This window comes from Delphinapterus leucas, chromosome 4, assembly GCF_059928025.1.
Source record: "Delphinapterus leucas isolate spDelLeu-1000000601 "Yukka" chromosome 4, BTC_Dleu_Yukka2, whole genome shotgun sequence".
Classification (NCBI taxonomy): Eukaryota; Metazoa; Chordata; class Mammalia; order Artiodactyla; family Monodontidae; genus Delphinapterus; species Delphinapterus leucas.
Genome location: NC_143132.1, coordinates 72,317,527 through 72,337,849, shown reverse-complemented (window position 1 = coordinate 72,337,849; position 20,323 = coordinate 72,317,527). Strand labels below are relative to the sequence as shown.

Here is a 20,323-nt window from a genome sequence, read left to right as displayed (position 1 = left end):
ATATTCAATATCCTCAGATAAACATAATGGAAAAGAACATAAAAAAGAATGTATATGTATGTATAACTGAATCACTTTCCTCTACAGCAGAAATTAACACAACACTGCAAATCAGCTATACTTCAATTAAAAAAAAAAGACTAAAACACTTCACAAAGGAAGATATACTAGTGGACAATAAGCACACAAAAAGATGCTCAATATCATTACTCATCAGGGAAATACAAATTAAAATTACAATGAGATACCACTACACATGCACCAGAAAGTCTAAAATTAAAAAGACTGACCATATCAAGTGCTGGCAAGGACGTGGCTGGCAAGTTCTGTTTCACAATGTATGAAACAGAACTCTCATACATTACTGATGAGAATGTAAAACAGCATAACCACTTTGGAAAACAGTTGGGCAGTTTCTTAAAAAGTTCAACATTTATCTATCATATATCCAGCAATTCTGTTTATTGATATTTACCCAAAATTAATGAAAACATGTCCACGCCAAGACTTGTACACAACTACTCATTATAGCTTTATTTACCATAGCCCCAAACTAGGAACAACTCTGATGCCATAGATATGTGAATGAATAAACAAATTTCAGTACTCTGCAACAAAAAGAACAAATTACTACAATACAGAACATCATTAAATCTCATTGACATAATGCTGAGTGAAAGAAGCCAGATATCAAAAAGTACATACTGTATGATTTCATTTATATAAAATTCCAGAAAATCTATCTAGTAACAGAAGTAGATCAGTGATTGTCTGAGTGTGGGTATGGGTGAGGGAGAATAACTGCAAGTAGCACATGAGTATTTTTGGAGATGATGAAAATGTTCTATATTTTGACTGGTTACATGGTTACATGGGTGTATATAGTTGTCAAACTCAATGAAGTTTATTTAAAAAAACCACTATGAGGGCTTTCCGGGTGGTGCAGTGGTTAAGAATCCACCTGCCAATGCAGAGGACACGGGTTCAATCCCTGGTGGGGGAAGATCCCACATGCCGCGGAGCAACTAAGCCTGTGTGCCACACCAAGCCTGCACTCTACAGCCCGCGAGCCACAACTACTGAGCCCGTGTGCCACAACTACTGAAGCCCACGCGCCTAGGGCCTGTGCTTCGCGACAAGAGAAGCCACTGCAATGAGAAGCCGGCACACCGCAACGAAGAGTAGCCCCTGCTCGCCACAACTAAAGAAATTAACCTGCGTGCAGCAACGAAGACCCAATGCAGTCAAAAATAAATTAATTAATTAAAAAAAAGAACACTATGAAATAGTACTATTATAATTCCTATTTTACCTGTAAGAAAACAAAGCACTAGGATGAAATACCCATGTTACTCTTTTCATAGAAAAATTATCATCTCCAACTTAAAAAGTATGGGGAAACGTTTTCAGGCTTTATATAAGATATTAGTTTCTGGTTCTCAGATAATCAATAAATTTATATGAACTCATTGCTCTAGGAACAGAGCAGAAATTCCAAGAATTAAATATCAAGAGCAGCTATCTCTATAGATATTTTTTGCTTTTATTCTTTAAAGTAGTCTGAGGTAATTTTACATATAGCAGTTTATTTTCCTAATAATTTGCATTCACTGAAAGAATTCTGAATAGTTTCTATGGCATTGTTATATTCTATTTTTGCCCCAAAATATCATTTCTAGTGATGCAAAAGCTAATCACAGAATATAAAAATCAATTAAATCCAAAAGTTGTGTATATACATGTGAGTAAACAAAAATATTTTACCTCTTTCAAGAAAAGAAAGAGGGAAAGGAAAGCAAAGCACAGAGAGACTAAGTAACACAGCCAAGAGCTAAGATTCAAACTCCAATAGTTATGCTCTAGAGCCCAAATTGTTAGCCACTATTTCATTCTGCCTCTATAAAATATCAAGAGCAGCTATCTATCTATCTATCTATATATATATATATATTGCTTTAATTCTTCTAAATATATTCTAAAGTAGACTATATCTATTATCTCTTTTCTTCTGGATACTATATATGTATTTGTGAACATGTAACATCTTATCATCAGAAAAAACACATATATTTAAAAAGACAGAGACTCTTCAGGACCTCCCTCCAAGATGAATTCAACCAATTAACCAAAACATGTCAGATGTATTTGTTAACCTTTCTGAAGTTATTCACCTGTGTTACCTTTCAGTTCACATTCTTCATCTTGTTCTCAAATATAACACGTAAATTTCATCAAAAGACTTACAGAAAACCAGATATACTATAGCTATAGCATTCCTCTGATCCACCTGTCCAGTAACTCTATAAAAGAAATAAGCTTGTAATAAAGCTTATTCATGCAAGTCCTCAGAAACCAACAGTTTCTATTCTGTGTTCACAAACCATCGTTTTAGTAATCTGGCCTAGAATTTTGCCCAGAATCTACAATAACTAACTTCCAGATCATCCAAAGATTACAAACAGAAGTTCAGCAATGGTTTAAGCAAGTTCTACTACTGCAATGAGATATAATTCATCAGAGAGGGGAGACTCTAAACTCATTTATATTCATTAAGGCCCTTTTGTGTAATTAATTCCCTTACATTTTCTGCACTTCAGTTTCCTACTACCAATAACCACTTGGCCCTTTCCAGAGTGGGATTAATTCTTCTTGACCAAGAAGACAGAAATAAGAGGGACTAACAAATTCTACTTTCTATGATATGTTAATATTTCTTCATCTACTCTCTCAAGACTATACCTGCTCTAAACATAACTAAAAAAGCCTTTTTAAAAAATGATTGTTGGCATTTTCTGAAGGTCTCAAATAACTCTGAGATTTCTAGTTTCTGAAGCTATTCTTATGGGTTCTGTCACTTTTTACTGTTGGTTTTATATCCTGCTTTTTATCCTCAGTACTTAGAGTTGGACAGCTACTTTTGTTGTCACGATAGTCTCTTCAGTTACTTCTTTCTTCCTTATTGGAATCAGTTATTTCCCATTCCTCTTGAAAATACGTTCCAATTATGTTAAAGAGAGAAGCTATATAATTGGCATAATTACCCTGATATTGCTTAAAATGTGTCTGGAACTCTGTCAAAAACTCCTTTCAGAAGTGAATTCCCTCCCAAAATCAGTTTTATACTTTATAGTCACACCTCCTCTTTGAAACTGTACTGCCCAGATTGATCACCAATCTCATTATTAATAATAATAGCTGGGCTTTCCTGGTGGCGCAGTGGTTGAGAGTCCGCCTTCCCGGTCCGGGAAGATCCCACATGCCGCAGAGTGGCTGGGCCCATGAGCTATGGCCGCTGAGCCTGCGCGTCCGGAGCCTGTGCTCCACAACGGGAGAGGCCACAACAGGGAGAGGCCCGCGTACCGCAAAAAAAAAAAAAAAAAAAAAAATAATGATAGCTAACATTTCCTGGGTATGTGCTATATGACAAGCACTACATTAAGGAGCTTTCCATATATTCTCCGATCTAATCATCACAACCCTAATAAGGAAATACTATCATTATCCACCTTTATCAGTAAGGTAGCAATGACTTAACTTGACTAAGGCCACACAGATACTAAATAATAGAGCTACATTTTGAGCCCAAATTTATCTGAATTAAAAACAAACAAACAGAAAAAACAAGTTCTTTCTACTACACCTCCTAGCCATTCACTTGTAGGCTAACATTAAGAGTGACGAAAGTGAGTTGTTTTAGTTTAAGGTGACTTATAAAATGAAAGGATTTTTAAAATATATGTATCAGAATTTATAAGTCAAATATCTGATAATAATTTCAAAGTGACCACCTTGAGAAGCTTTAAAGTTTGGGAATTTCTTATGGAACAGTTTCCACAACATTTTACCAGTCTTTTAAATATCTTTAATACTGGCAAATATTCATTTTTGAGGATAGTTTCTGTTTTGGAAATAGTTTGGTCTTTGGAACCAAGTCTTGTAAATTAGAAATAGTGATTTAGGGTGGTATAATATCTTAGTCCTTGAGAGTGTGGCTTTGGAGTATGATAGTCATAAATTTGAATCAGAGCTCTACCACCCTAACCTCTACACAATTATTTAAATTCCCTGAGCCCTAGTCCCTCATCTGAAATACAAGAAAGGTATCATCTATCTTACAACCATTGTGAAGATTAAACGGAATACTGTATATACAGCTTCTGGCTATATAAATATATAATAGATATGTGTAGTAAATAATAAATGTTTGTTTCCTCCTTCTCTTCTCCACAGTTATTTTAATCATTATTTCAAACTATGAATCATGTAGCTGTCACTTATAACTTTAAGAAGGCAAGTAATTTTTTTTCAGTTTATCCATTTTTCAACTATTGATTTTTTGCTTTAAATTACATTGAAATAGTATTTTGATGTAAGTATATGTCAATGGGCAACTTACCTGTGGAAACCATCTTTCAAAACTTCTTGCCTCAAAATAATTTCAGAACAAGTGGCCCTTATGCCTATAAGCATGAAAAGATTTCTTTTAAACAAAATAAGCACTCAATGAAAGAATATTTAAATAATCAGAAAATAATAGTTTGAATAGGCTTTAACTACCTGGAAAATCTAACCAACCTAAAAACAAAACAAAAACTTTTAAAACTTAAGCAATTTGAGCAACACATGAATCTATTTCTAGTATAGTATAGGGGTTAAAAGTCTTGACTTTGGAGTTAGATTGGCTAGTTTCAAACCCCAGTCTGTCTATTAACAGCTGTGTGACATTGGGCAAGATAGTTTCTCTCTCTACTAGTTGTCATGAGAATTTAATATATGTAGAAGCACTTAGAACAGGGTCAACCATATAGCAAGCACTCTATATAACTGTTTGCTATTTATATTACTTTATTCAGGTGATCCCAGGACACCAAAAACAACAGAATGGCCAAAGAGCCAGGAAACCTCTATTTTAATCCTAGCTCACTGAAACTGAGTATCAGATACAAACTGGCAACTTCTATATTCTACCATCCACACATAGAAAAAACTGAGAGGATGGTACACTATGCCTTGTGGAGATGTTGAAAGAGTTTAAAGAAACAACAAAAACTGGAGGCTTTTGAAAGGTTCAAAGGGCTCCTTTATAAACTTAGAATAACCAGAAATCTCACTATACTGACTCCATGCAGAATTCAGACATTAAAACTCTTACTCAGTGTCAGTCTCATAAAGTTAAAAATTCAGCTACTAATGACCACCAACTCTGCCCAGGCACTTTGCTATGGAATTTTACTCCATTTTCAAAAGCTGGAAGTGTGTGGGAAGAATATTAAAACAAACATACAGAAAAACCATACACTACTGTATGTTGCTAAGTCCATTAGATGTATTCCTGAGACGATCCAAAAAAAAAAAAAAAATGACAGGGAGATGGAAACATTTGGAATATACTAGGGAAGGAAGGAAAAAAGTATGAAAGACAACATTTATTAAATAATACCTATATGACAGATTCTCTACTTGGGGCTTTCACATGTATTTTAACTTTCACAGTCTAGCTAAACAGGCAGGCAAAATTATTGCCTTTTGTACACAGGAGGAAACTCTGACTTATAAACAGTTACTGTTTAGGCCACACAACTAGGTAAGTAACTGATTAGAAGCAAGAACTGCCCAACTTTTAAAGCCTAAGGCATTTCCACTCTCCTAGCTATTTAAAGAAATCCTTAATTGCTTTGGAGAAGCACATATCATCTTTTCCGAAGCAACTTACAGAATATCTCTTGCATAAATCAAGATATTTCTTCAATGTTTAACTTTAATAGAGGTGGGGGTAAGGGTTTATATCTGCCTATAAATTAATTAGAAAAAAGGTCAGATTAATAGGCTTAAAGTCTATCAGGATATACACTAGATAATAGTAAATTTCATTCATCTTGGGACAGTAGAAAAGCTAATTTACAAACAGTATTGCAAATACTAGATTATTTATGATTTTTAAGGCAAAGGTACCATTTTCTTTCTTTTTTTTGTAATATTTATTTATTTAGCTGTGTCGGGTCTTACTTATGGCACATGGGACCTTCGTTGCGGCATGCAGGAACTCGCCTTGCTTCACGTGGGCTTCTCTCTAGTTGTGGTGCGCGGGCTCAGTAGTTGCAGCATGGGGGATTAGTTGCCCCGGAGCATGTGGGATCTTAGTTCCCTAACCAGGGATCCAACCCAAGTCCCCTGCATTGGAAGGTGGATTCTTAACCACCGGACCACCAGGGAAGTCCTCAAAGGTACCATTTTCAAAGTGAATTTGTTGCATCTGAATGCACCTTCAAGATTTTTCCTCTTAAATATTACCTTACTTGGTTATTGCGGCCTGAACTGGCTCTGGAAATTGACCCCTTTTTAATCACAAAATGCCAGTGCTGGAAGCCTTCAGATACAAGTCCAGTTGTTTACAAATCCTTTTTGGCCTAATAATCCTTTCTTCAAATAAATTTGGGAACTTAATATGTAAACACAAAAGCAGAACTGCACTGACTGACAGATACTAGTCTAATATCCTCGTTTTAAAGACAGAGAAACTCACCTGATTTGTACTGACTTTCCTTTCCCTATCAAACGTTGTCACTTTATTGTAATTACTACTGCACTGTATACATCTCCCCCTACTGCAATGCAAGCTCCACGAGGGCTGGATCCACAGCGCCTAGCACAGCACTTCTGCCCACGGACTCGGGCCCAAAGAAGTGAATCAACTCGCTTGCCCAGCCCTGAGTCATAAAGAAACCCTAGCCCAATCTAGTCCATTATCAAAAATGTTTGTAAAACGAAACTAGTCTTCGTCCCCTTTCCACGTCCCCCGAGGACAACACAACGTATTTCTAGATTGGGGTTCTCACACCTCATAGGGCACTTAGACTTTGCTGGCCCCGTAGTGGTCAGAAGCTTCACGCATTCCAAGAGCATCCCAAGACGCTTCACGTCTGTACTTTACAAAATTTTTTTTTTTTTTTTTTTTTTTTTTTTCTTTCGGTTTGCGGGCCTCTCACTGTTGTGGCTTCTCCCGTTGGGGAGCACAGGCTCCGGACGCGCAAGCCCAGCGGCCATGGCTCACGGGCCCAGCCGTTCCGCGGCATGTGGGATCCTCCCAGACCGGGGCACGAACAAAGCCCGACTCTCCAGAGAACCAGGAGCAGCCACAAAGCAATGAAGACGGCGGGCGGGGGAAGTAGCAGGAAGCTTGCGGCCTTTGTTTTTAACCTCCTGCAGCTCACCCTACAGCTCTAGGGTCGCGAGAAGTACCTTTGTTAAGCGCGGAAGGGAGAGTACTGGGGAGCCTGGAGTGCTCCCTACCCTCTCGGCCCTAAACCCCGCCCTCACCCCTGAAGCCCCGCCCTTCCCCTTACCAGCGTCGGTGGGGGTGGTGTTGAAGGCTATGGCTGGCGAGCAGGTGAGTTCAGCCGCTTCCCAGAGAAGTAGCCAGGCCACCACCCGGACGGCCACGGCCGGGGTAGCCAGGACGCCGGAGAACGCGCGCCCCAGAAGAGCGCGCGGGGACAAACAGCGGTCGGAGGAACCTGCACACGCCTCACACCGCTCCTAGAGCGCGCTGTCACGGAGTTAGAGACCGGGACGGAAGACTCAATGCGCGCACGCCAGCGGTCCAGCCGTTACCCTGCTCCCCGCATCCCCGGCCCCCGAAAGTTCCGGCATCAAGGAGGCCGCGGTCCCGCCCCCTCGTCGCCCCGCCCCTCGCACTCCCGGTCGGGGGCGGAGCGAGGAGCGGCGGAAGCGCTGTGACGTGTGCCAGGGCAGTTGCTCTAGGGAACGCTCCGCGGGACCCCAGCCTGACTCTGAGCCGCGCGCGGTGTCTTGGGGACAGCCTAGCCCAGCTCCCGGCGTCCACCTCCACTTCCAGGTATTTGCCGATGTGGGCCTCCTGCCGGGGTATTCACCCCACGGTGCGGAGCTCTGGCTGTCGCCTCTTTCTGCAGCGCCAGGCTGCGCCTGGCCTCAAAGTCGAGTGCTCCTAGGTGCCCTACGGTTAGTGGAAACACCCCCTCACGGAGATTTTAGACGTTGACCTGCAGAAGATGCATTTTATGTACTTCTCTATGGGTAAGAAAGTCAGTCTTGCACTAGTGGGGGCGTGGATAGGGAGAGGATCGTCTACCTGATGGCAAAATCCGTACACTTTAGGTGCTGTGGGGATGCTTGGCAAGATTATGCAGGTCACTGATCCTTGAGGAGAAAAGTATTAATGTCTAGGAAGAAGTGCTGGGTAAATGTGTCGTCTGTCTTCATGAATTGAATATGTAAGCAGAGCTGGAGAGTATCCAATGCAGATTGGAACAGAGCGGAGGGCTCTAGGATGGATGTCTTAAAGAGGAAAGATGTCAGAAGATACTACCCTAAAACTGAAGATAGCAGTATAAGCATACTGTTAAGAAATATGAAGATAAATTTTGGAAGAAACATTTAAAAGAAACTCGTTACCTATGGAGAGGGGAAGGGGAGAGGACAACAGTTTTTTGTTATAAACCTCATAGAATTATGTTACATTTTAAACAGCATACAAACATTACTTTAATAAAAATAAAAGTTTAGTTTTAAAAAGAAAGAAAAGAGTGTAGTCATAAAACTACATTATTGAGCATCACTTGCATATATCATTTATTAATACAGCCATTTGCTTGAGTGTATGGAATTTGTATTGTGCTCAGTAGGATCTTCTAGAAAGTTTACTAACAACAAATTTTAGTGAGGTGAACTGGGAGTAGTATTTGTTTTAAAAAAAAAAAAAAAGAAGAGGTGGAGTGGGATCATGGCATCAGATCAGAGGCAGAGCACAGTAATTTGATAACACAGTTTTTTATATATTGGGTTGGCCAAAAAGTTCCCTTGGTTTTTAAGTAAAAATAAAAGACACACTCTTCAAAAAAATATTTACTTATTTATTTCGGCTGCACCAGGTCTTCATTGAGGCACGTAGGTGCTCTTAGTTGCTGCATGCGGACTCCTAGTTACGGCATGCATGCAGGATCTAGTTCCCCAACCGGGAAACAAACCCAGGCCTCCTGCATCAGGAGCGCAGAGTCTTACCCACTGGACCACAGGGGAAATCCCACATTTTTCATTTTTCATTTCTGCCAAGAACTTTATTGAACAAAGTATTCACCATTTTGTTCCACTACTTTCTGCCATTTTTCAGGCAACTCAATAATTCCATCTTCCCAAAACTTTTTATCCTTTTGAGCAAAGAACTGTTCTAGGTGCCTTTTACAATCTTCCAGAGAATTGAAATTTTTTCCATTAAGAGAATTTTGTAAAGACCGAAATAAATGGAAATCCGAAGGTGCAATGTCTAGTGAATATATTGGATGAATCAGAACTTCCCAGCCAAGCTGTAACAGTTTTTGCCTGGTCATCAAAGAAACATGCAGTCTTACGTTATCCTGATGGAAGATTATGCGTTTTCTATTGACTAATTCGGGATGCTTTTTGTCGAGTGCTGCTTTGAGTTGGTCTAATTGGGAGCAGTACTTGTTGGAATTAATCGTTTGGTTTTGCAGAAGGAGCTCATAATAGAGGATTCCCTTCTAATCCCACCATATACACAACATCACCTTCTTTGGATGAAGATCAGCCTTTGGTGTGGTTGGTGATGGTTCATTTCGCTTGCCCCACCATCTCTTCTGTTCCACGTTATTGTACAGTATCCACTTTTCATCGCCCGTCACAATTTGTTTTAAAAACGGAACGTTTTCATTACGTTTAAGTAGAGAATCGCATTCGGAAATACGGTCAAGAAGGTTTTTTTCTCTTAACTTACGTGGAACGCAAACATCAAAGTGATGAACATAACCAAGCTGGTGCAAATGATTTTCAATGCTTGATTTGGATATTTTGAGTATGTTGGCTATCTCCCACATGGTATAATGTTGATTGTTCTCAATTAATGTCTCGATTTGATGGCTATCAACTTCAACTTGTGTACCCGACCGTGGAGCATCATCCAGCGAGGAATCTCCAGCACGAAACTTGGCAAACCAGTTTTGACACGTTCGATCAGTCATAGCACCTTCTCCATACAATGCACAAATCTTTTTTTGCGTTTCAGTTGTGTTTTTACCTTTCTTGAAATAATAAAGCGTAATATGCCGAAAATGTTGTTTTTTCCCCCTATTTTCTGTATTAAAACGGCTACACAAAAATTCACCAATTTTAATGTACACTGATATGACAGCTGTCACAATACAGTCTAACAAAACTGTTTCAAATGAAGTTAAAGACAACTAAGCGCTACTAGAGCCAGCTTATGGAACGAACGAACTTTTTAGCCAACACAGTATGATCCATTTCCTAAGAGTAAAAATTCTCACATCCAATAGGAAGGGGTGAATAATATAGATTATGGTATATGCATAGGACAAAACATTTGCAGTCATAAAAATTTGCATTTTAGAAAGACATTTAATGGCAAAATTACATAGGTTGTTAAATTTAAAAGGCAGGACTTAAAAAAGAATGAAATAATGCCATTTGCAGCTACATGATGCACCTAGAGAGTATCATACTACGTGAAGTAAGTCAGAAAGAGAAAGACAAATACCATATGATATCACTTATATGTGGAATCTAAAATATGACACAAATGAACTTATCTACAAAACAGAAACAGGCTTACAGACATAGAGAATGGACTTGTGGTTGCCACGGGGGAGGGGGCATAGGAGAGGGATGGATTGGGAGTTTGGGATCAGCAGATGTAAACTATCATATATAGAATGGATAAACAAGGTCCTACTGTATAGCACAGGGAACTATATTCAGTATCCTGTGATAAACCAAATGGAAAAGCATATGAAAAAGAATATATGTATTTATATTTATTACTGAATCACTTTGCTGTGTAGCAGAAATTAACACAACATTGTAAGTCAACTATACTTCCATAAAATAAAATTTTGTAAAAATTTAAAAGGTAGGAAACAGTATGTATGATATAAAAACATACTATAGCTAAAAAAAAACCAAAAAAAAAAAAAAACCAAACACAAACAAAAAACTATGCCTAGAAAGATTGGAAGGAATCAGGGATGATTATTTTGTATGTCTCTTCCTCCCCCTTCCCCACTCCCATCCCAGTTTTCTACAATGAACATGTATTAAGTAACCATGTTCCTAGTGATTCTCTAACAGAACTGAATTTATGAAGGTATCATCCCTATGCTGCTTTACCTCCAGGTTCTTTGACATTTGCAAATCTTTCTGAGAATATCATAGTCACATCTAAAGCAGTCCCTATAATTAAGTATATTTTGGCATTGAGAGCAGGGAAGGGAAGAGGGAATGGAAAGTATTAACCTTTAAAATGGTTGTTTCACCAAAAAAAAAAAAATGGTTGTTTCAAATACTGTATGCTAACACACATATGGAATCTTAAAAAACGGTACTGATGAACCTAGTGGCAGGGCAGGAATAAAGACGCAGACGTAGAGAACAGACTTGAGGGCACAGCGGGGGAAGGGGAAGCTGGGATGAAGTGAGAGAGTAGCACTGACCTATGTACACTACCAAATGTAAAATGGATGGCTAGTGGGAAGCTGCTGCATAGCACAGGGAGATCAGCTCGACACTGTGATGACCTAGAGGGGTGGGATAGGGAGGGTGGGAGGGAGACGCAAGAGGGAGGGGATATGGGGATATATGTATACATATAGCTGATTCACTTTGTGGTACAGCAGAAACTAATACATTGTAAAACAATTATACTCCAATAAAGATTAAAAAATAATAAATAAATAAAATGATTCTTGTAACTGAAAAAAACATCATGTAGTGAGACAAATAAGTTGAAATAAAAGCCATGTAAGCTTTATTGCCTCAAATATGTGGAGGCTGATTATTGCCTTTTTTGATCAGACTTCTAAACTGTGAACACTTGGAGGATGTACAGAGGCTGTGTCTTCTATTAACATATTGAATTAAACAATGGAATACCTACTACAGTCCAGGTATTGTGCTGGGGATATTGTGGTGAACAGTGGATATGTTCCCTGCCCTCATGGAGCATATAGAAGAGAAGGAAAAGAAAAGTGATAAAGTAAGTAGTTACAAAAAACTCAATGAGTAGAATGATTGAGGAAGTACGAAGGAGAGAGGTCTGGTCTAGTGAACCCCTCAGGACATAATGTGTAAGATTAAAAAACTCTTAGTACCTTGACATAGAGGGTGCTTGTACATACTTGTTTAATTGGTAAACAAAAAAGATCCTGTAAGTTGATTCTTGAGCTGACTCAGAGGTTCATATACAGTCTTTGGTTAAGAGTACAGTACACGAAGAGATCCAAACTGAACTGCATTTCTAGGTTCATATGTGAACAAATCTACACCCCTCAATGAACCAGGGATTCTAAAGACTAAAGATAACCTGGGGCCAAACTGAACTTTCCAGGTAGGTCTTGAAATACTGAGCTTGAGCTGACTATGCATCTCCAGAACTGGAGTAGATTCAGATCTGCTGGAGAGGAAAAGTAGAGGAGAATGTGATTTATCCAACACTTAATTTTTTTCCCCTTTAGCAGGAAGTCATTATGCGACTAACACATTTTCATCAGATTTCCTCTGATTTACCGTGAAGTGTATGTGAGAATGATGTGCACTGCCAAGAAATGTGGAATTAGGTTCCAGCCTCCGGCTGTTATCTTAATCTATGAGAATGAAATGAAGGGGAAAAGTCGCCAGCGCATCATGCCTGTCCGAAACTTTTCAAAGTATTCAGGTATCTTATGTTTTATCTTGCCTCCTATCTTAAATATTCGCTGAGTCAGTTTATAAGAACGATTTGAGTCTCATGTAATGGAATGACATGGCCTTCAGAGTTAGACCGACCAAGGTTCAAGTCGTGACTGTCAGGGTAGGTATGAAATCTTGGCTAAATTACTTAATCTTGGTGAGCATCCGTTTCCTAATCTGTAAAAGGAAATTGATAATCCCACCCTTTGAGATCTGCAGTGTGGGTTAAATGAGATAGCATTATTCAGTAATATTAATTCCCTTCTCTCCCTCCAAATGTGTTTTTTATTTGTAATCTTGATATTTTCTTGGTACCAGTACTAATATCTAAAGCTGTAATACTACTTTTTCTTCTCAGATGTTTTCTCCAGTTGAAAGTATTTAACATCTCCTCAAAGTGATTTTAAGTTACAGAAATAAAAAACATATCCCTCCTTCCCCCATCACACTCAAAGCTGTATATAAAGAAATAGTTCTGTAAAATAGTTCATTCCCAAAAGCCAGTTAGCTACTTGACTATAATGACAGGTAATTGTTTCAGTAACTTGTGGTACCTGAATAGTCTGTGGTGTTGCGTGTGGTATAATAGTTTTGTTTCTCCCTCCTAGATTGCAGCAGAGCTGCTGAACAATTAAAGAATAATCCACGGCACAAGGGTTACCTGGAACAGGTATCCCTGAAGCAACTGGAGAAGTTATTCAGTTTTTTACGAGGTTACTTGTGGGGGCAGAGTTTGGCAGAAACAATGGAACAAATTCAGCGGGAAACAACCATTGATCCTGAGGAAGACCTGAACAAACTAGATGACAAGGAACTTGCCAAAAGGAAGAGCATCATGGATGAACTTTTTGAGAAAAATCAGAAGAAGAAGGATGATCCAAATTTTGTTTATGACATTGAAGTGGAGTTCCCACAGGATGAACAACTACAGTCCTGTGGCTGGGACACAGAGTCAGCTGACGAGTCCTCATAACCAAAAACTAAAAAAAAAAATTATTGGGTAGCAGAAAATCCATGTTTACACAAGACCATAGATTGGTTGTAGAAAAATCTGTAAAGAACACTATGCATATTGGGTCACGTTTGGATTGACCATGTTACTTTTCAAAACCAAGATATGTAGAGCATCTACTATGTAGGTGCATATGGAATATAGGGAAAACAGAATATAGGAATCTGCCTTTAAGGAGCTTACAGTCTAATTGGAAGATAAGTCAAAAGCTTATGAAAAACTAGTTTAATGGTGTTAGGAAACATTAGATCCAAATGCTTGATAAAGGCTAGAGAGGATCAGAACCTAGATTACGGTAGGGTATAATAGTCAGGGAGGACTTTGTCCATCAGTGGCAAGATGGTACTTTGCCTGGCCCTTGAAATGGTAGTATTTGGATAGAAGCTTATATAGGATTCCAGATTATACTGGGAGGGAAAAAAGGGGGATGTTGCAGGGGATTGGTAAAGAGATAGGAATTAGAACGTTTTATTTGAGGAACAGTAAGCAAATTATAGTTTGATAAGATCAGAGGGCATATATGGTTGCCAGGGGGTTATTCTTCTTTTTTTAAATTTTATTTATTTATTTATTTTTGGCTGTGTTGGGTCTTCATTTCTGTGCGAGGGCTTTCTCTGCTTGTGGCAAGCGGGGGCCACTCTTCATCGCGGTGCGCAGGCCTCTTACTGTCGCGGCCTCTCTTGTTGCCGAGCACAGGCTCCAGACGCGCAGGCTCAGTAGTTGTGGCTCACGGACCTAGTTGCTCCGCGGCATGTGGGATCTTCCCAGACCAGGGCTCGAACCCGTGTCCCCTGAATTAGCAGGCAGATTCTCAACCACTGCGCCACCAGGGAATCCCCAGGGGATTATTCTTTATGCATTGTTTTTATATCTATTTAACTCTGGAGTAGAAGAGTACCCCTGCAGAATGCCCTGCAGCTTCAAGTGGATGTAATCTGATGGATAGCAGGGGAATTCTGCCCCATCCCCCTGCCCCAGTATCAGGAAATATGTACTAAAGACGTTCTGAAACCCTGAACCTCTTCCCATAAATAAGAGGTTTGTTTGTAAAATGGGAAATCTACCCATAATAAATGAACATATGTACAGCCAGTTTAGGCCTATTAATGAGTTTTTATCTCCAAAGAGAAGATCTTTGTTGAACAAGGTTATATATGTACAGATATATCTTTCTTCATATTAGAATATCATTTAATTGGTAGAAATCCTGTTTTCTGCAAGGAAATTAATACCCATTAAATAAAGCTATAAAAGTTACTCATTCTTTCCACCTGTCCATCCCTACTCTCCTTACCATTAAAAGCCTCATTAAAGAGGTCATTCTTGGGCTTCCCTGGTGGCGCAGTGGTTGAGAGTCCGCCTGCCGATGCAGGGGACACGGGTTCGTGCCCCGGTCCGGGAAGATCCCACATGCCGCGGAGTGGCTGGGCCCGTGAGCCATGGCCGGTGAGCCTGTGCGTCCGGAGCCTGTGCTCCGCAATGGGAGAGGCCACAGCAGTGAGAGGCCCGCGTACCGCAAAAAAAAAAAAAAAAAAACTGCAATGAGGTATCACCTCACACCAGTCAGAATGGCCGTCATCAAAAAGTCTACAAATAGGGACTTCCCTGGTGGTACAGTGGTTAGGAATCCGCCTGCAAAGCAGGGGATACGGGTTCGAGCCCTGGTCCGGAAGATCCCACATACCGCAGAGCAACTAAGCCTCTGCACCACAACTACTGAGCCTGTGCTCTAGAGCCCGCAAGCCACAACTACTGAGCCCATGCGCCACAACTACTGAAGCCCATGCGCCTAGAGCCCGTGCTCCCCAACAAGAGAAACCACTGCAACGAGAAGCCCCCACACCGCAATGAAGAGTAGCCCCCACTCGCCGCAACTAGAGAAAGCCTGCGCGCAGCAATGGAGACCCAACACAGCCAAAAATAAATTAATTAATTAATTTTTTAAAAAAGTCTACAAATAATATAGGCTGGAGAGGGTGTGGAGCAAAGGGAACCCTCCTACACTGCTGGTGGGAATATAAATTGGTGCAGCCACTATGGAGAACAGTATGGCGATTCCTTAAAAAACTGAAAATAGAATTACCATATGACCCAGCAATCCCACTACTGGGCATATACCCAGAGAAAACCATAATTCAAAAAGACACATGCACCCCAATGTTCATTGCAGCACTATTTACAATAGCCAGGACATGGAAGCAACCTAAATGTCCATCACAGAGGAATGGATAAAGAAGATGTGGTACATATATACCATGGAGTATTAGCCATAAAAAAGAACGAAATATTGCCATTTGCAGCAACATGGATGGACCTAGAGGTTGTCATACTGAGTGAAGTAAGTCAGACAGAGAAAGACAAACATCGTATGATACCACTTATATGTGGAATCCTAAAAAATGGTACAAATGAACTTATCTACAAAACAGAAATAGAGTCACAGATGTAGAAAACAAGCTTATGGTTACCGGGGGGAAAGCAGGGTGGCTGGGGAGGGATAAATTGTGAGGTTGGGATTGACATATACACACTACTATATATAAAATAGATAACTAATAAGGACCTACTGTATAGCACAGGGAACTCTACTCAGTACTCTGTAATGACCTATATGGGACAAGAATCTAAAAAACAGTGGATATATGTATATGTATAACTGATTCACTTTGCTATACACCTGAAACTAACACATAACTGTAAATCAACTATAATCCAATAAAATTTTATTAAAAAATAAAGGAAAGGAAAGAATAAGAGAGAAGACTGATGATAGTCCAGTTATGATGTCAGGGGCAGGTTCATGATTTCAGTCTTTTTTTTTGTTTTAATTAATTAATTATTTTTTGGCTGTGTTGGGTCTTCGTTGCTGCACGCGGGCTTTCTCTAGTTGCGGCGAGCTGTGGAGGCTACTCTTCGTTGTGGTGTGCGGGCTTCTCATTGCAGTGGCTTCTCTTGTCATGGAACATGGGCTCTAGGCACGCAGGTTTCAGTAGTTGCAGCACATAGGCTCAGTAGTTGTGGCACATGGGCTTAGTTGCTCTGCGGCATGTGGGATCTTCCCGGACCAGGGCTTGAACCCATGTCCCCTGCATTGGTAGGCAGATTCTTAACCACTGCGCCACCAGGGAAGTCCAGTCTTCTTCTTAATGAGCCAGGCAGAGCCATCAGGTTATAGTGAGACTGAGGAGAAGCCAGGGTAAGAGTGAGTAGTTAAGGTGAAAATGAAGGGCAAGCATGTCGATGAAAAAAATTAATCCATAGCCCATCTAAGAAAGAAATGGAAAATTTTGTTCGAATGAAACTGAGTATTATAACCCGGGAGGCAGTCTCTCAGAGAGCTCTGAGAACTGTTTGAAAGAGGTAAGGTGATTTTGTGCAACCAAGCACACATCTCAGTAGAAGGTTGCTACTAGTCATGGGGAATAGACCTCTTAGTTAATGGTTTTAGTGCTTTTCTAAGTATGGGAAGATGCAAGAATCCGGGTTTATAAAAAATTTCTCCTGAAAATATCTATCTGAGGGCCAGTTCTGTCAGTTTTCCCAGAGCACAGAGTGCCTCATACTGATCTTTCGCCCTGAATTCATTTCAGGGTGTATTGTAGGTCAGTGACTGCAGCAGTTAAGGACTTGATTCTTGAACTCAATGGTGGGCAACGTTTTCTTTCTTTCTTTCTTCCTTCCTTCCTTCCTTCCTTCCTTCCTTTCTTTCTTTCTTTCTTTCTCTTTCTTTCTTTCTTCCTTCCTTCCTCCTTCCTTCCTTCCTTCCTTCCTTTCTTTCTTTCTTTCTTTCTTTCTTTCTTTCTTTCTTTCTCTTTCTTCCTTCCTTCCTTCCTTTCTTTCTTTCTTTCTTTCTTTCTCTCTCTTTCTTTCTTCCTTCCTTCCTTCCTTCCTTCCTTCCTTTCATTCTTTCTTTCTTTCTTTCTTTCTTTCTCTTTCTTTCTTCCTTCCTTCCTCCTTCCTTCCTTCCTTTCATCTTTCTTTCTTTCTTTCTTTCTTTCTTTTATTTTGGCTGCACTGGGTCTTCCTGGCAGCATGCAGGCTCTCTAGTTGCAGCACGCAGAGAGTGGGCTCAGTAGTTGCAGGGCGCAGGCTTAGTTGCAGTATGTGGGATCTTATTTCCCCGACCAGGGATCGAAGCCAGACCCCCTGCACTGGGAGCACGGAGTCTTAACCACTGGACCACCAGGGAGCTCTCAACATTCTTTGTTTATCGATCACTTCTCTTTTGGTCTTAATTTCGACCAAGGTTTGGGAGGCATTTGGTTACCAGTTTGTTCCAGAGCACTAGGAATGCTCATTCCCAGGTCAGCAAGGATTTCATTGATAGGCCACTCAGTGCTATTGCTGGACTAGGCCCTGTTAACAGCAGCCAAAAGCCTCTGGATTGCCTGTCTTACTAGTCTGTTATGGTCCAGGAAATGGCTCCCTCTTGTTGCTTCTTCCCGTATCTAGAGTTACACAATTACAATCATTGGTCTTATAGGACTATATATTTGGTCAATCATTTCAGGTCACTTAGGCATCATTAATTTTATCTGAGGCTCAGTCACATATTTGGTAATGCAAGAAATAATAATCTTGTAAAATAGGCAGAATATAAGAATACAGCTAGTAACATTAATAAGGTCATAAGTATTTAAGCTAAGGACCTCCATGAAGTGTGGCCCAGTATCTCCCCAGGTTGTCTGACCAGTCTGTTCTGCACCAATCACTGTCTTTTTTTTTAATATTTATTTATTTATATTTATTGAAGTATGGTTGATTTATAATGTGTTAATTTCAGGTTTACAGCAAAGTGATTCAGTTACAAACACACACACACACACATATATATACATTCTTTTGTAGATTCTTTTCACATATAGGTTATTACAAAATATTGAATATAGGTCCCTGACCAATCACTAGTTTTTTAAAATTAATTAATTAATTACTTTTATTTTTGGCTGCGTTGGGTCTTTGTTGCCGCTCTCAGGCTTTCTCTAGTTGCGGCGAGCGAGGGCTACTCTTTGTTGTGGTGCATGGGCTTCTCATTGCGGTGGCATCTCCTGTTGTGGAGCATGGGCTCTAGGTGCGCAGGTTTCAGTAGTTGTGGCATGCAGGCTCTGTAGTTGTGGCTCGCAGGCTCTAGAGCACAGGCTCAGTAGTTGTGATACATAGGCTTACTTGCTCCGTGGCATGTGGGATCTTCCTGGACCAGGGCTCGAACCCACGTCCCCTGCATTGGCAGGCGAATTCTTAACCTCTGCACCACCAGGGAAGTCCCTGAAAATTTTTATGTTTAAATTTTTCTTGTCTTGCCTTAAAATGTGATTTTTTATTTCATTAAGAAGAAGGAGAGGACTTCCCTGGTAGTCCAGCAGTAAAGAATCCATCTTCCAATGCAGGGGACGTGGGTTCGAGCCCTGGTTGGGGAACTAAAATCCCACATGCCACGGAAGAACTAAGCCCACACATGGCAACTAGTGAGCCTGTGCGCCTCAACTAGAGAGCCTGTGTGCCACAAACTACACAGCCCATGTGCTCTGGAGCCTGCAGGCCACAACTAGAGAGACGTCTGTAGGCCACAACTAGAGAGAAGTCTGTGCACCACAACAAAGAGCCTGAGTGCCACAATGAGAGATCCCGCCTGCCAAAATGAAGATCCCACATGCCGCAACTAAGACCTGACACAGCCAAAATTAGAAAGAAAGAAAGAAAGAAAGAAAGGAAGGAAGGAAGAAGGAAAGAAAGAAAAGAAAGAGAAAGAAAGAAAGAAAGAAAGAAAGAAAGAAAGAAAGAAAGAAAGAAAGAAAGGAGGAGCTTTGTTCAGATGGAAGGGTGAGGTTGGATGTGTTCAACATAGATGGAGAAAGTAGACTGTGGAGAGTCAAATGAAAACCTACAAGCCAGGGGTCACAAACTGAAAAGGATCTCCCCTATCCTCACCTCTCTTCTAGAAACAAACTAACAAAAGAACTTCCCCTGGCCAAGTTTACAAGAGTGTTAATGGCTGAATGAACAATCAACCTTCAAGCTCAAAATTTTTAGCTTTTATGGCTATAAAATCCTCTCAGTGGTTCACCATTTCACGCTGTAGCAGATACTGTTATATAGCAGATTGCCTACTCAACATCCTTTCACTTCCTTCACTGCCTGCAGAGGCCCAATACTGTTTATTCAGGTATAACCCCTCCCACATAAGTCTCAGATCTAGAGGCAAAGACCGTTTGGTCTCAATAAATCCCAGTAGTTCCATTTCATTGTCTATGATTGGTTTAGAGATGGGCATGTTACCCAGTTCTAGCCAATGAGATGTGAAGGGGGATCTACAAGGACCTGTGAAATAGGTGTTCACTATTTTTTGGAGAAAAGGAGTCTCCTCTATTTCTCTGGACATGGTTGTATCTGAATGTGACACCTGGAAATACTGCAGTCATTTTGTGGCCAGTCTGAGGATGACGCTGATCATTAATGAGGGCAGAACAAAGAGAATCACAGAAAGATGGAGCCAGAGCCCTGGAGTACTGCACCTGGAGCCTGCCCTACCTTTGGATATTTTGTTACATGAAATAAATTTCCCCATTTTTAAGCCAA

At 40.3% G+C, this 20,323-nt stretch overlaps 2 protein-coding genes across 9 annotated transcripts in view; one reads left to right on the top strand and one right to left on the bottom strand.

The window, feature by feature from the left end:
- Positions 1 to 7,650, bottom strand: part of PIGX (phosphatidylinositol glycan anchor biosynthesis class X) — a 27,870-nt gene extending 20,220 nt beyond the window's left edge. Inside the window, exons 1-3 of the mRNA XM_022584176.2 lie at positions 7,612 to 7,650; positions 7,344 to 7,536; positions 4,397 to 4,460 (exon numbers count right to left, since the gene is read on the bottom strand). Of these exons, the coding sequence (XP_022439884.1) occupies positions 4,397 to 4,460; positions 7,344 to 7,536; positions 7,612 to 7,650 (296 nt within the window). The remainder of the gene's footprint in view (positions 1 to 4,396; positions 4,461 to 7,343; positions 7,537 to 7,611) is intronic.
- Positions 7,008 to 20,323, top strand: CEP19 (centrosomal protein 19). 8 transcript variants are annotated; one of them, XM_022568679.3, is made up of 3 exons: positions 7,008 to 7,855; positions 11,863 to 12,721; positions 13,344 to 20,323. In XM_022568679.3, exons 2-3 carry the CDS (start codon positions 12,592 to 12,594, stop codon positions 13,706 to 13,708), a joined length of 495 nt encoding a protein of 164 aa, XP_022424387.1. In that variant the 5' UTR covers positions 7,008 to 7,855; positions 11,863 to 12,591; the 3' UTR covers positions 13,709 to 20,323. The 8 variants fall into 8 exon arrangements, with proteins under 8 accessions (XP_022424387.1, XP_089766159.1, XP_022424422.1 ...); XM_089910033.1 differs by having other exon boundaries at positions 9,510 to 12,721; XM_022568714.3 differs by having other exon boundaries at positions 7,008 to 8,055; positions 12,522 to 12,721.